Below are 17294 nucleotides of genomic sequence, written 5' to 3'. Positions count from 1 at the left end.
AAGCTTAATTTCCTATCTGTACTCTAACAGAAATTATCTAGTTTGCCCTCAGGAACTGAAATGGTTATAAATTCAGATCTTATTTGCTAAGATTGTTTTTTCCCCTCTACCCCTAACAAGTTTCTGTATTCATGGTGTTGCCCACACTCCTGGGAAACAATTCCTTGTGTGTCGAGTTCACTAGTGTCTTAGTTCCTAAGTAACATGTCTGATCATTCTCTCAGGTCACTGTGTAGTAATGATGGGATTGTCACTTGACTGTCATGACAAACTGTATCCCTACCTCCTGGAGCAATCTTCAATTCAAGACAGATCATCAGTTTTCTGTATATATCACAACTGTCTTCCACCTGAAATTATAAGCTTGTGCATCAATTACACCTTGGTGGTTTTGCTCTGTTATGAAATACTGTGAAAAAAGGTTGAAAAAATTCTGAGGCAAGTTTTCTTAAAAATATCTTATGTACTATGTTAGGCTGCACATTTGTAGTCTATTGAGCCCATTTGAGTTTTTCACTGTGGGCTCACTACAGTGTTCTTTGCAAGGTTCTAGTGCTATAAGCTGGGGAGTTTTCACTAGAGGGATTTGTTCCTGTTCTTCCTCCTTCCATGAGTCAATGGAGGCTCAGTTCATGAGTGAGTAAGGGGTAGTCTAGTTTTTATCCCAAAGTTCTGTTGTGTTGACAATTTATGAATTTATTTAATTCATTAAGAAATTACTGTGAAGATTCATGAAATCTCAGCTGATTAATATTAACTCTCTTTCCTACACTTTGAGTTCCTGTAATTTGGTTTTCAGTCTGTAACTTGAACTATTGCATCATTACTGAAAATGTAACTTGTTAATGGGAACTGCCTTGATTTCCTGCACTTATTATTTTTCTCATCTCTTCACCCAAGCAAGAAGTGCCAGTAGTGTGATCCTGTGAGCTGGGATAACTAAGTATGTGTGTGAGCTGATGGCTTCTGTTGCTTTGATAACGGTTTTGTATTTTCAGAGTATCACAGTGCATATAATTTGTGCTTTTTCTATTTTTAAAAGACCTAACATCACAATCCAACTAACAAAACCCAAGAGCTTGGCAGGGTAAGCATTCTTTTGGAGAAGAAATTTACATCTTTGAAGTGTTAATAACAGAAGCTTTTTATATATTGTGACTTGAAATTTCTTAATTCTGAAACTGCAGAACAAGTAAATACGCTTGCAATGTAATGAGTAAAATGTTTCATTTCAAACTAGGGTCATTGAATTCCAATACAAAACAGAATAAAAAATTAATCCACTTCAAAATAATATTTTGGAAAATGTAAAACTAGTAAATGGTTGAAATTCTTCTGCCTGCTGTTGCTCTTTTCTCACTGGTTTTTAGTTTGGATCGAAACTCAGAAATGAAACCTGCACTGTGTATACTGACGGAATGTGGTCTTATGTTTCTGTTGCCAGCTTCCAAAGTATATGTGTTCTGACAGCTATAGCCTACATACTAATTAGCAGTGTATTTTTTTCCAGTGAACAACATGATAAAAAATATACACAACAGGATTTATTATTGCCTCCAATAAATTTGTTTGAGCTGAAAACACTTGAATTTTATTCTATAAGCCAACAATGGCTTTAGCTCTGATACCTCAAAGGTCAGCTTTTTCCCTTTTGTGGTAAGGATTGTCTGCTTCTGTATTGGAGTAGACTCAAACCAGCCCATTCCAACATTTGAAGGTGCTGGGAGTGGGTGGTAATGTAATTTCTGGAAGAATTGTCTTTTGGAGCTCACTCAGAACTCTCTGTCTGGATATGACAGCTGCAAGAAGAGGGCTCATTGCAAATATTGTCTCTAAATACTGTAAAATAAAAGAATCTCACTTGTTGATAATGCAAGTAAGTGAAACAAAAGGCTATACTGGCTTTAAATTTTATATGCTGTCTTAATGAAGTATTAGCAGCAAGATATGTTTAAACACTATTTCTTCTTACAGTGATGGTTAATGTTAATAACTGAAGTGTAGACAGTTTGAGACTTGAAAAGTCTAAGCATTATGCATGTCTGTATATATGTGCACACAGGAAACCTCGGCCTGTCTCTCAGCTGGTTGCACAACAGGTTCCTCAGCAATTTGTGCCCCCTACACAATCAAAGAAAGAGAAAAAAGACAAAGTAGAAAAGGAAAAAAGTGAAAAGGAAACAACAAGCAAAAAGAACAGTCATAAGAAAACCAGGTAAAAAATTTAGAAACTTTTGCAGTATTCATAAAATGTCATTTACAAACAAAAATAAGAAAGTGTTCTTTGATTTTACTGGTTTCTAAGTGCTGTGGCAAACAGCTAGGTTATATATTGGTGTGAAGTTTTTTGGTTTAGCCTGTCTATAAAATACGAAGAAGACCTGCAGTGTGTACTTGTGGCCAGAAGATGGAGATCAGCTGAACAGAGAAAGAAAGACTGACTTTTTAAGGGTTATTTAGTGTATTGTTTTAAGAGTTTATAGAAGTGTTTTGCATACCATACAAAACTGTTGATAGGCAAATTGATGATATTAATATCTGTAAAAAAGAGAGGATGGGAGTGATTAGTTTTCATGCAAAATAGTAGTGGGAGAAGAGAGAACCAGTACCAGACTACAGATGAGTAGGGAAAATAACTTAGTTATTGATAGCCTTGTAGAACCCTTCAGCTTTGAAGGGCTGAACTAGGGTATAAATTAATGTGACAGGATAAGGTATGTCAATTACCTAGTGATAGAACTCTCTATGCCACATCTGGGATGCTGAAGGACTCTTACAAGTGAAAAATATGAAATATTGCAGTACAGACAAGCAATTGTAAAAGCCTTGATCTTGCTGTAAGGAAGGAGGGTGCAAACTGCTAAACAAAAGCAGCAGGTTTAACCCCTAATTCATCATAATCTAAGCATAAAGTTATTGTGGCAAGAATGCTGTGTCAAAAAAGCTGAAAAGTCTATAAGACATGTAGTCTAAGCAAATGTGGGAGGAACTATTGATTTTTTTTGGAAGCACTCCAAAATAGCCCAGCCAAGAAATATCCTTTGGGATTAGTTATGCAGGGAAGTAGCAGATGCTTCTGTTGTGCCTGAAATAGGATCATTAGGATCAGAACAAGGGAGAGACTGAGAGTCAGTAGAGAGCAGTCATTAGGAAAGTCATGGTTAGGATTAAGGACACTGAGGTGTTATTTCCTTTCATTTTTCTTTTTTAAATACTCAAATCTACAAGCTTACCTCATGCAGCTGAAGTACTTCAATTATGAAGCATTTGATGTTAGCATAGTGAGCTTTAGTTAAGCCAATTGTAAATTGAAATATTGAGTAAATTGCAATAATGCAGTAAAAATGCAAAAAGTGGGACAGGGAAAGATGAACGAAATTTGAAAAAGACCTAAAATAAAATCTGGGGCCGAAATACCAGAATGATCTTGCATTAAGAATTGATTTTTTTTTTTTTTTAATTCTTCAAACAGTTAATTTTTTCCAAGAATTGTTTTACTAGGTACAATAGTAAGTTAAGAATGCCTGATTAGTTTAGGCAGATTTCTTCAGTATTTTTTAAAAAAAGGATATCCTTTTCTTTTTGCCTTAAAATGTATATATTATTGCTGGAAACAACTACAAAAATCTTCATGCATACTCAGTATAATTAATAATCTCCAGGTACACAGCACTTGCACAAGTTGGTAATTCTGAACTTTTCTCTCTATTCCCATGATGCACATCAGCAGATTTTCAATTTTTTCTGAGTAACTTCAGTCATACTGCTTCAGCCTCAGGGGAGCATGATGTCAAAGCCTATCTTAGTTGTAGTGGAGAAAAGACATGAATTGTTTCAGCTGATGTGAATGGGAACAAATTCTACTTCAAACAAAGTTGATGATAGGGTAGAGGTTAGAGCTGTGCTGTTATCACACCTGCAAACATGTGGTATCATTATTTTATTGCAGCTTGAGCCAATGGTAGCTGTGGAGTCAGTTAAATGCACAGATTGTGCTGTTCATAGCTGCTTGTGTGAATTCAGCTGTCTGGTATCAGTTTCTCATGGAGATCATGGGAAAGGACTAAATTGAAAGTATTTTGTGCATGTCACCAGCAAAAATATGATGTTAAAACAGAAGTCAAATTATTCTTTAGTTCTTTTTGTTGTGAAAAATTAAACAATTGAAAGATTGAATGAAGATACTTAGTCTGTCAACACTATGTATCATTCATCTCTGCATAATTTAAAACAGAGACTATACCAGGAATAACAGTTACACTGTGAACACAAAGTCCAGTTCAAATAGTACACTGGTGGTCCTAGTGAGGTTTTGAAATGAGGTAACACCTGCTGCAAGTTAACACTGCCTGTGCTGTTGAATTCAAAAGACAGACACCAACATCTTCATTACTGAACATAATTTTCTACTTAGAAAATTGTTGCTTCAGGCTGCTGCAGGGATGGATGTTTCCCTGGATCAAATTTATATCTTTGCATAGTCACAATAAAGAAAGAATTGGGTTTTATAAGTAAAAACCTTCACATATTGCTGCATAGTGACTTTATTAAAAATGTCAACTTCTAAATAGTTTTACGAGATGGTAATGTGTTATATTCAGCTATTTCAATGTAAAACATACTAAGAAACACTCCACTGTTAATACTTATGGTACTTTGTTTTCCTACATATTATGTGTTGCAAAAAGATATATACACATTTGTTCTCCTGAGCTCCTAAAAAGTAAGAGGGAGACAAGATAATAAGATGGTGTGTGTGCTTTTAATATGATTGTTTCCTTTATTTAGGCCAAGGTTGAAAAATGTGGATCGAAGTAGCGCTCAGCATTTGGAAGTTACCGTTGGAGATCTGACAGTCATTATTACAGACTTTAAGGAGAAAACTAAGTCACCACCTGCTTCCAGTGCTGCTTCTGCAGATCAACACAGTCAGAGTGGTTCTAGCTCTGACAACACAGAGAGGGGAATGTCCAGGTCATCTTCACCCAGAGGAGAAGCGTCGTCACTGAACGGGGAATCTCATTAAGGTTTATTTCCTCCAGTTTCATTAGTCTCTTCAAAACATGCAAATACGTAAGTTCTGTCACCACATTTTCATGACAGATTAGTCATGCATAATTGATATGTTGACTAGAACATAATGCAGTTTAAAAAAAAGAAAGAAAAAAAGTGCAGTGATAGTAACAGCATGAAGCTGAGTCAGGGGAGGTTTAGGTTAGATACCACGAAAGGTTTCTCACCCAGAGGGTGTTTGGGCACTGGAACAGGCTCCCCAGGGAAATGGTCACAGCACCAGCCTGACAGAGCTCAAGAAGAGTTTGGACAACGCTCTCAGGCACAGGGTGTGACTCTTGGGGCTGTCTTGTGCAGGGCCAGAATTTGGACTTGATGATCCTTTTTGGTCCCTTCCAACTCAGCTTATTTTGTGATTCTATAGTAAATTAAATGCTATCAACAAATGCTTATGAAGCATCTTCAGACCAACTTTTTAATCTACATGTGTAAGGGTGCCATGAAAATGTGGTTTGAATGTTCATTATGCAGTGTTGTCGGTATGTCCATTTTCACTTTTAGTTTAGTGAATTCTAACACAACTCTTGGAATCTCTACTATTGGCATGTACTGAATTTAAATTTTTATAACATAGTTCAAGCTGCCTAAATATGTATTATTTGAGAATTGTGAAACATAGTCATATGTATGCAAGTCAAAGATCAACTTAATCAATTATTGCTGCAACAGAATTTTCATAATAATTATCTTGTTAAAAACACCTGCTGGTACTTGGTGTGGTTAAATAGGAAAAATGTTATTAAAGAAAACATTTGTATGGATTTTTGCCAATGTTTGACACATTTTACTAGATTACTGTTACTGAATTATGTTGATGGTTTTACCAATATTTTTTGACACTTAAAACACTTATTGTAATGTTTACAAGCAAAATAGAAAACACATTCTAAGCATTGATTAGTTAACCTTGCAATTCAGGTAAAGTACTGCATTGTCGCTGTACACTGGTATTTTGTGTTGTGTAACAAATACTGAACCTCAGATGGTGATGCATTTGGCAAAAACTATTTGGAAATATGAAAGTTTGGAAAAGCTTTAAAAAGAACAGATCTGCAGTTCTCATTTCTGCTTAGTGCTGTTTCCTTGCCCCAGATTTTTCTAGTGTCACATAGTCACTTATCATTTCAGTACAGGAATATCAGATGTTGCACAAGAATAAGGAAATAATAATTCTATTATTTTTTTGTTCCTGAATCAATTTCTTTAGTATTGAATTGGCCTGTTAGAATATATTATGTCATAAATCATTGGAAAAAGACTCAGTATCCTACTTTATGGCATAAGCTGTCAACATTCACGCACTTAGCAATATACTGATAAAGAGCAAAACTATTTACAATACCACCTGGTATTATGTAAAATTACCAATAAAATATTTTTGTGAATACAGATTTTGCATTTTTGTTTACAACCAATAAGTGTTTTGATACATACATACATACAATTCATGTATAGATTTTAAATTATATAATCTGGTTCAGTACAAAAGTTCATTTAGCTCCTTTTAGTGAGGTAGGGCACTTACACTCCCGTGAGCCTTTTCTTTTTCATTCAAAGTAAAAATTTTTAAGCCTATGTGAAAGTTGGATGGACCTTCTTGGTAGTGAATCCAGCCCCAAATTATTACCTACATATGATATGTCTTCTTAACGGCTTAAAATAATGGATTTTTGTAGCCCCTGACAATTGTGATGTTTGGTGGTTTATTGTAGTAATGTATTTTTCTGTTTTTAATGCAGTACTTCTACAGGCACAATGGTACTGTTCTATTTTGTAAGATGCTAGTTGTGAAATACAGTTAGTTGCATAAAATGAGAGTCTGATGTGATATCTGAGAACATACATACCTCATTCCTTGGTGTTGCTGTTTAAACTTTTTAGACATCAAATGTTAATTATAGGCTGTTTCAGATGGTTAACTACTGACCTGTTTATTATGTATTCTGCTTTATCTTACTAAAACTAGGATGTCTGTTCATTGCTGTTACCTGGCCAAATTTAGTATCTGTAAAACATGCTTTTTAAGGTTCTTAAATGTTTTTGGGGCCGGGCTAGTGTTCAGAATAGCATACACTAGTTTTTAAAAGAAAAAATACATGCTTTGCAACTTTATTTTTTTATATTTTATTTTTAGATGGGACTATTTGCAGAATATACTGATGTAATGGATTACAAAAGAGCTGAAACTATTTAAGCAGTTTAAGGATAGTAAATTGCATTGCAAGAAGTTTTATGAAATGTGTTTCTAATTTGAAATGTAATGAATTCTAACACATTTCAGAATTCCTTGCAAAGAAATAGTAATCTATTACCAGTATTTCACTAAATGGGAAATGTATTTTTATTTAAGTTTATGTGAATAAACCACCCAGCACTGCCAACAAAAGGACTCTTATCTTCAGAATTAAGTAGCTATTTGGTTTGAAGGGAGGGATGGAGTGGATTTTACTATGATTCAACTGCCTCTAGAGAATAATCTCAACAATGTGTTACAAGTATGGTTATCAAAAATAATGCAAAAAGTCTCAGTGTTCATTATGGAACAAGATACTGAAGAGCAATTTCTACAACAGGTGCTGCAGAAGTCAGCTAGGTTCTTAAAAGCTGTGGTGGTTTTAACTGAACAATTAGGTTGCCAGAGTTTTATCGCAATGATGCTTGTTTTAGCATTAAGCAAAGTTGAGTTTTTGCCTGTTGGTGATTAAAAGAATGTGACAATACTGACAGCAGAGTAGACAAATTCTAAGCAAAATACTGCATTTGAGTCTGTTCATAATATAATTTAAATGAACTTCACTTTCATAATTTCTAAATAATTTTGACTTGTAGTAATTCTAAATCCTTTTTTCTAACTGTAAATATATTTAAAAGCATCTTTACTCCATTTATAAAAAGTGAAAATTTAATGTTGTAATGTGTTCTGATTAGGTATTTTTCTCTGTGATTGCTCTCTGCATAAGAACTGTTATTTGTTAAATCTATATATGCATCAGTCTTCAACAGCCATACATCCTGGGATGTTCATGAAATGGTGGCCCCACAAGGACAAGTGTGATAGTGTTCCATGTAAATGAGTTCTTTTATGTGCTGATTGATTGTCTGGTTTCAGAAAGGAAAAGGGAAGAGAAATGGGGGAAAATAAGTATAAATAGTTCATTGATAAAGTGTACAGTAATTCAGTCTCTTATCTTCCTAACTTTGCTATTAATTATCGGTGGTATAAGAAAAAGAACAAATATATAGTTGACTGAACTCTTTTTTTCATGAATTTAAATCTACGTATTGGAGATAAAAATTCTTCTACTCAGTAGCAGGTTGAATTATACCATATGAAATATTGATTCCAACAAAGGAGGTAGTAATAAATAAATTACATTTCAAAATTTAATATTCTTACTATTAAGAGTCAATAATTAAGAATATGACTGAAGTTTTAACCTATTATGTGTTTATCTAGATATTTATGTTTTGGGGCATAGATTGTAAAATCTCAAAAATAGTTTGATTTTATAATTTGTGCACTTTACTTTTTTTTTAATATTATGAATAACACATTTTAAGTAGCCATGTGAGACAGTACTTTCTATAATTTGTTCAATTGGTTCACTGTAGTGTTTAGGCAGGTCTTCTAAACTTCAGATGTTGCATCTTAAATTCTTTACTTTTTTCCTCTCCTGTCTCAGAAGCCTGACAGTTTCCTGTGTTTTGCTGATTGATTTTACTTTGTTAACAGGATTGATTTGCCACTAAGCTGTCTATTGTGTACTTTTTATCCAGGGTTCTTTAACTGTATCTGTTTGGGGTTTTTTTTTCTGTAACATGCCTTTATTTGGCTCTTCTCCCTCCTAGGGAGTCTGGGTTTAATTCATTCAAAATCAGAAACTGTAGGGAAATAGAAAGGCATTTACATTTAATTTTTCCAAAGGCAACAGCAGGTGCTATACTTATAGTAAATTTAGCCTGTGCTTACTCAGGAATAAGATAAAAAAGATAAAAGTTAATGCTGGTTTTGGCTAGTGGACCAGTCAGTTAAATATGGCATTTTGAAAATGCATACTTCTATCTGAATGTTAAGATTTAGGTGTGCTGGAAACACAGCTTGAGCTTTCAGAGGTTTTCTTAACCTGAAATTATGCCCCAGCTTATGTCAGAGTAGTCTCAGTTTGGAAGGTTATAACTTCAAACTAGCAAAAACTATACAAAAACTGTAAAATCAGTAAAACTGTAGAAGCTCAGATGGTTTTCTTTTGTGCTGTTAAAGTTTTAAAACAAGGAGAAACTGTTAAAAGAGACTTAAGAGACTTGTCTAAGACCACAATCATATTGAGCTTAGCTTGACATCTAAAGAACCTGTGTTTTAACAAGAATTAATTGGATTTAACCACTAATTAAACTTGGAAAATTACTTCACAAGTTAATTACAAATCAGTGCTCTGTAGAATGTCTAGAATGGAGTGAATGGTACAACAGCAATGGAAAACTGCATGCTTGCTGGAAAATACTATTATCCACCAGCAAGTCATGTTTACATGACTTTCCTAAGACATTATGCCAAAAGATTGTGGTACGTCTGTGAAAAAGGCTTAAACTTAGTGATTACTATTAAGAATGATTACAAGAGATTGCTGTCCCATTTGGGGTTTTGTAAAAGACAAAATTGCAACCTTATCTAATCGCTCTTTGCCCCATATGCTTAAAAAGAAAATTACCACCAAAAATATTGTTCAGTAACAATAGTCTAAAAAGTAGTTCTAAAATTTTAATTATTTTCTAGAAAGTATGGCAGATCTTGGCAGATGGAGGACTATTTAAGCAGGACTATGTTTTCAGGATCTAGGCCACCTGGAAAAGTGTAGTCTTTGATTACACTGTTTCCTGTCATGGTTTGACCCCAGCTGGCAACTAGGTACCTCACAGCCCTGTGCATTCTGCCTCTGTGCACTGAGGGAGGGAATTCAAAGACTGAATCAGGAAACTCATGGGTTGGGATAAGGACCCAATTTAACAGGTAAAGCAAAAGCTGCACATGTAAGCAAAGCAAAACATTCACCACTTCCCAAGGGCAGGCAGGTGTTCAGCCATCCCCAGGAAAGCAGAGCTCCATCACAGGTAATGGTGACTGGAGCAGACAAACAGCATCCCTCCAAACATTCTCCTCTCCCTTCTCCTTCCCTTGGCTCTGTGTGCTGAGCACAGCCCCACGTGGTCTGGGGCATCCCTGTGTCAGCTGGGTTGAGGTGTCCCCTTACAATCCCTTGTGCACCCCCTGTCTCCTCACTGGTGTGACAGTAGAAGCAGAAAAGGCCTTGACTCTGTGTAACCTCTGCTCAGCAACAGCTGAACTACCTCTGTGTTATCAGCAGTGTTTCCAGCACAAATCTAAAACACAGCCCCATGCCAGCTACTGTGAAGAAAATTAACTATCCTAGCCAAAACCAGGACATCTGTGTATAAATCCTCATCTTGTCAAAGCAAAGTGAACATGCTTCCTCAGGCTTTTAATACATGTAGCTGTAGACCAATGGAGCTCTAATTTACAGTGGAGTTACTGAGAAGATAGCTGAGGAAAGGAGACTATTAATGTATTTTTTTTGATAACTTGCTAACCACATGCATGTAATTTTCATCTTCTGTATGAAGAAGCAAAAGGATGCAGAAAAATGAAGGAAATGTGACCAAGGCTAATGAAATGTGGCTCATTACCTTTTCCCAAGATCATTAGATTCTACAAACTGCAAATTTTGTTTGGTTCAAAGACAGTCCCAGGTATTTGTCACTAAACAAGGATGGAGTTGTTTAATCACTTTGCATCTGTTAAGACAAGTGAGGGGTAAGGCCAGTTCTACTTTCTGAATACCCACTTGTGAACACAGAGATCTAATTTGCCATTTATATGCATCTAATATATAGCTGTCATCCATGAATAATCTATTTCAAGCTGATTCTTCTTTGCACAGGATAAATAAAAATACTTCAATGTCAGGCCCAGTTCCTGATGGCACAGATCTCTGAGCAGGCAAGTCTGGCATCTGACTGATCATCTTTCTGTAGCAGCCTTCAGCTATGAATTAATCTAGGCAAGGGAAATCTCTTCAGGTTACATGTATTATGTATCATTACTCCCACCTCTGAAGGAAGCACATTCTGATTCCTGATACCTTCTTTCTTTTGTTTCTTATAAGCACATTTATAGTGTAAGTGGATGAGTGAGTTTGAAATAATTTATTATGCCTACTTTTTTAAGTGGGGAATTTGACTGCTGTTCCCAATTCTTGAACTATATTTTGGTTTCTTTAAGATCAGCATAGTCATACAGAATAATGGTGTGTGGGAGCTTAGAGGTCAGTATCAATTTTGTCACTGTTGCCTTTGTTTCTATATAATTGACCACCTGAAGAGAGTCTTGCTGAGCAAACTTAGTTACACTGATTCTGTACCATTCAAGCACTCTGTCTGAGGTACCTGGCATTCTATGATGCCAATTATCTGCATTTCTGCAAATGGTATTATTCTGTGCTGGGAGGCTTCCAAATGTGGCAAAATAAGCAAAATTCTTTCCAGCTGATGGAGGCAAATGTTGTCAAGTAAAATGCTTTTAGTCCCCACTGGAGAAGGAGATCTGAGGAGCACGCACAGATACTGAGTGCTTTCTCTGCTTTCCTACAGAAATTCCAAGTAGGAAGCTTCTGTTTCTAAAATGTCAACACCTTCAAAAACCCTCAGTCCAACAAAAAAAACCCCACAAAAACAGAGTAATAAGGAGGGGGGAAAGAAGAACAAAGAAAATGTATTTTCAGAATAATCCCTAGAAGAGCTATATAATGGCTTCTTTGTCTTTTTTGTGTGTTTAGTGTTCCTTTCTCTGTGTAGTGTATTGGAAGTAGGCAGCACACACTTCTTAGAGGTGTGTCTTGCTTTATAATTCTTGATGGCTGGTGGTTGAATGACATTTGGCCTGAAGATGTAGGGTTTTGTGAATTAAGTAGTAAATACCATGAATATTTCACTCTTGCATACAAGTTATTTGTTGAAAGGGTGGAAGCTTAGATGAAAGAGTTAGGAACAAAATTAATTCCTCTCATACAATTAGCTACTACACAAGTTTAAAGGGTCTAATTCCTGGACTGCTAAAAAAAAGGATAGCTTTATGTTGCAAGGGTGATAAGAACCTAGACTAGAATGGATGTGGCTTCTGAAGAGTTTTGTGGCCAGTAATTCATATGGCTGTTTTCAGTGATTATTCCACACCTTAACCTGTTAATCTTGAAGCATTGTTAGAGCATCCTCACCAACAAATCAAAACTACCAACAGTACTGTCAGATGCTCTTAAAATTTACTAAGTGCCTTACACAGAGCATCACTGAGGCAATGATTCAATTGCAAGAAGTTTGATAAAAGATTTACTCCTCTGGTTGAAGTCACAGGTTGTTGGTTGTGACCAAGGTTATGTTCCTGGTTATACACGTTAGAATCTTACATTTTATTGCTGACATGAGTACCTAATGAAAAACAGTCCAGAAATTTTTAGGCTTTCAATTTGTAAAACACCCATTGTTTGGAGGAGATTTTTTTTCTTCTAGCCAGTTGTGATGGTCTACTGGAATATCCCAGAAGTGAATAAAACTTGTGAGTATTTCTGGATGCTTTCACATTTCTCAGTTTCTCAGTCAAGGACAGTATTATCTTTCTTGGGAAGGGGGTACCTAAGTTGGTTTTGTTCATAGGCATTATGTTTATCCAACTAGTTTTTTAAGGATTTTATTATTAGAAAAAGGGCTTGTTATTTTGAAAACAAAAATCTTACCTGCCAGGTGTCTTCCCCAAAATAAATAAGTGCCTTTTCTGTTCTGACTCTTAGAAGTATTTACTTTGACAAGATTGAATCTGAATGTCCTGGATGAACCAACTATTAAGTACCAAGTGTTACCAATGGCTTGAAATCCTTTCACTGAAACAACAAGAGACAGATTGTATGCCACTTAAATTGTTTTGAGAACTGATGTTATCAGAAGTTTTATAATGCTATGAGTAGTATACTTCTAAGAACAATGTAACTTTTCAGGAACTTGATATTAATAGGAAATAAATATTTATTAGAAGGAGTATATTAAATAAATATTTATTTACCAATTTGAGTAAGAGAAAATGTTACACCATGGGGGCAACAGTCTTGCTGTTAGCAGTCCTGACTACTTAATGGAAAGTAAAACTGAGGCCCTGGACTCGAACTATAAAAAAAAAGGGTAGTATTTGGTGAGAGATTGGAACTGTGAATCTTGTGTCCACATTCTAATAAAGTAATTTTTCCTACCTAAGTTTTTACCAATTCTCAAGCAGAAAAGAAAGCATGAGCAGATATCAGTAAGAGGCCCTCTGGTTTAATTGGTGCTGCTTCCTATCTCTAGTGGATTTTTTTAAAATTTTTTTTTAAACTTTGCTCAGGACTGGTACAGCTGAAAGTATATTTTCCCTTCATTCTTAAGCCTAGACTTTGAATGGAGTTTCTCTGAGACACTTTTGTAGTGAAATCGTATTCCCTACAAACATTGAAGACAAAAATAAACGTCTCTGTGAATGAAAGATCTTGTGTGGTTGTAATTTTTTAATATACACAAATTTAATTTAAAAAATCTAAAGGTACTCTAAGAAAAACATAGCATATTGATCTAATTAAAAGGTCTCTGTAACACTCAGAAAGTACAGTTTGCATCATGAGATGCTACAAATTTTCTGTCTGATAAACTATGTTCAATTCTATCATAGCACTCCTTTAAAGATGACCATACATTAACCCATTGGGATAGTGCCTCCAACTGACCTCTTCCTGACCCCAGTTCAAAGACTATTTTAAACAATTTAAAATTCTGAAAGCTCGGCAGGAAGGCTGAGAAGTGTCTGGAAAGAAAGAAACAGAAGGAATCACAGTGCAACAACTTTTTTTTTTTTTTTACTATGATAAATGGTACACAATTAATGATAATGGAATTGTTTAAAAATTTACATCCCTATAGTTATTTCACACTTACGACATATTGTTGGTTACAGAGGAGCATAAATAGATGTTTTTGATGCGTAGAATAATGACACACATTAAAATGCCTTTCCCAGGAATAAATTAATACTTCTTGCCTGTGAACAATTTGACAAGGAAATATTTTTGATGAAAACTAATGCAAGTGGACTACAATCTTGACTGGCATTGGTGATGCTTAGGGTGTGTTATGATAAAATGGTAAATAAAATGAGATGTTCAGAACCCCTCTCTGAATGTATTATTTATACTGTCTAGGAGAAAGTGCAAGAAGTACAAGTGGGGAATTTGGGGATAAACAGTAGACTTTGGGAATTTGATCTCAAAATGCCAAGAAGCCTCTGCTAATTTATTAGCAGAGATGATTCATGACCACTTTTGGTTATGATGGAAGTTGAGATATTCCTGGGAGTACTGCTTCTGAAGCAAGAAACTATGAAAGCATCAATGCTTGCAAAATAAAGTAACCAATGAGGTAAGAAACTTGAGGAGGCTTTGTTTAAGGCTTCATCTCATTGTATATAAAAACTGTGCTTGCTACTGAAGCAGCTTGTAAAACAGTGGTCTCTGTGGGTTCTCTCAGTTTGTCTTCAGTTCTACAGCTCCCATGTTCAGTTCTCTGAATTGTTTCTTTGCAGCATGAGGCAAAGGTCCTACAAGGCATTCTTGAAAGAAGCTGATTCTCTTGTAAAGACTGTTGGAGTTTCCCATTTGTGTAGCAGGTAACTGAAGTGTTGGCCAGGGGTATAGGAGCTCATCCCTGCTCCAAGGAGGCAGCATGTGAGGCTGGTCCCTCCTTGGGTGCAGAATGCTTTAAATGCCATCCTGTCATTATTGGGCATAGATCCCCAAGTGCAGGCAGCAAGTGTTGGGGAACTGTTGACAGTAACTACCAAATTTGGGACTAGCAGAATACTGACTAAATTGGCATCACATACCAGAATAGGGCTATTGTCACTAATTAAAGGGGTCCAATTTAGTCTTACTCATCTATTTTGCAAGAACAGGAGGGATTCAAAAGAGGGGAGAGCAAGTTGTTAAGGCCTTCTATCACCCTTTTATTAATTTCTTTCAGCTATTGACTGGTCGGCAAGACTGCTACACAATTATGGGTCTGAAGATCAAAACAAATTTCTTAAATTCCACACAAATGTTTTGGCAGCCATGGGAGATCACAGCATTCCCCTGCAGATATGGGCCTGGTGCCTGGAGATAGTTTAGGACATTGTCCAATTTCATTTTACCCTTTCTTGTCCTGAAAAAAAAAGGAGTAAAAACTGAATTTGTAAAGCTACAGATTAAAGATGGGCAAAGGAAGGCTGAGTTATGTGTACATACAATTTTGGGTGTTTCAGGCTCAAAGTTCAGCACTACACAATATCCCAGCTCCTTGCTGGCTCTGCAGCAGAAGGGTCTGAGAGCAATCCAATGGACACCACAGATAAGGCAGTGTGATGGCAGCACGGGGCAGGCTGGCTGCTCACAGCAGGGACTTGTGTGAGCTTCGGGCATCGCCAAGACTGCCACCAAGTGTGAGAGTGCTGGGCACCTCAGGCACTTGTCTGCGATTTGGCTGTTCTATTCAGTGTTAAAAGTAGCAGCCAGTAAAATGGGCGAATATTAGTGTCTTATCTCTTCCTGATAATTGAAGTGCTAAGTGCTTTAAACAACTACCACTTGTGACTGCTTTTGAAGCAGTCATGGTTTTGAATTCATATTTATGAAAATTGAGCAACACTTAGAGTAAAAGATGTAAATATTTTAAAGTAGGATTTTATTTCTCTATCTCTGGCATTGTCTCTACATTGGTGTACATTTAAAATTCTACTTGAAGGGGGAGTAAAACCAGGGTACAGATGAACAAAATATAAAGGGAAATAAATTGGCAAAGTCAGTCAACACTTTACCTGGTTTGACTGACTGACCACTTTCCAAAACACCTCCTTCCTGAATGACCATCTGTTGTCTTTTCCATTCGAAAGAGGAGCTACTGGCTCCAGTGTATCATCTGGCTTGCAGTGCTAAATGGCTCTCAGAGACCTGACAACTCTCCTATACCTCTGTTTCCACTTATAAGGACAGCTGGCAGTTGTCATCTAATTTTTTTTTTTTCATTTTAGCTGTTTGCTAGGTGTAGTTTCACTTTCCAAGACATGTAGCCTTTTTTATTAGAAATAAAATAATAAAATGCATAAAATTTTTACATCAAATATGAAATAAACCCCACCCCTAAAATAAAAGGATGGTTTTTTGTTTATGGTCTGAATATTTCCTGGCCTAATGCATTCATTTTAAAGATCTTAAAAAAACTGAATAGGATAACATACTTAGTGCAAGTAGTATAAATTCACTGTGTGGAATCAGCACTCTTACTGTGAAATGGAAAAGGTAAAAAATACTTTAGATAACTACTTTCAGATTATTTCATATATTTAATCTTAAAAATTGAACTTTCAAGGCATAATGTGAAGTTACTGTTGTGCAGGGTTACGGCTAGTAAATATTTGTTCAATTAGAGATAAAAAATATATTCTAAAAATTTAAAAACCCTGATCTGAGTATTGGGACTCAAAACACCTGATGCTGTAGCAAACAACAGCAGGACACAATAAGAACTTTTAAACTTAAATATAGTTATGTGTAAATAAACAAACAAGTAAACACCAGCCCTTCATGCCTTATTTCTATATTTATTGTATATGGTACATATTTGCATAAGTAAGTATGTTTGCTTTGACTCTTTGCAAAAGTATTTTAAACACAAATCATAGAATCACAGAATGGTTTGGGTTGGAAGGAACATTAAAGGTCACCTAGTTCCAACCCCCCTGCCATGGGCAGGGACACCCTCTAGACCAGGTTGCTCAAAGCCCTATCCAACCTGGCTTTGAAAACTTCTAGGGATGGGGCATCCACAGCTGCTCTGGGGAACTTGTTCTGGTGTTCCACATCTTCATAGCAAATTTTTTCTTATAATTAACCTAAACCTACCTTCTTTCAGATTAAGGCCATTTCCTCTTTTCTTACCAATTACATATCCTTGTAAGAAGTCCCTTTCCAGCTCTCTTTTTGGCCCCTTTAGGTACTGGGGGGCTGCAGTTAGGTCTCCCCAGAGCCTTCTCTTCTCCCAGCTGAACAAGCCCAGCTCTCTTCACAGGAGAGATCCTCCAGCCCTCAGTCATCTTCACG

General features: G+C 36.0%; 1 protein-coding gene across 1 annotated transcript in view; it reads left to right on the top strand.

Annotated features, from left to right (window-relative positions):
• YAF2 (YY1 associated factor 2) overlaps positions 1-13654 on the top strand; it is a 31260-nt gene extending 17606 nt beyond the window's left edge. Inside the window, exons 3-4 of the mRNA XM_059473416.1 lie at positions 2063-2215; positions 4789-13654. Coding sequence (XP_059329399.1) covers positions 2063-2215; positions 4789-5026 — 391 coding nt within the window. The 3' untranslated portion in view covers positions 5027-13654. The remainder of the gene's footprint in view (positions 1-2062; positions 2216-4788) is intronic.
• Positions 13655-17294: the final 3640 nt, after the last annotated feature.

This window comes from Ammospiza nelsoni, chromosome 5 (assembly GCF_027579445.1).
Source record: "Ammospiza nelsoni isolate bAmmNel1 chromosome 5, bAmmNel1.pri, whole genome shotgun sequence".
Taxonomy (NCBI): Eukaryota; Metazoa; Chordata; class Aves; order Passeriformes; family Passerellidae; genus Ammospiza; species Ammospiza nelsoni.
Note: the sequence above shows the minus strand (reverse complement) of the source record. Positions and strands in the feature narration are given on the sequence as shown.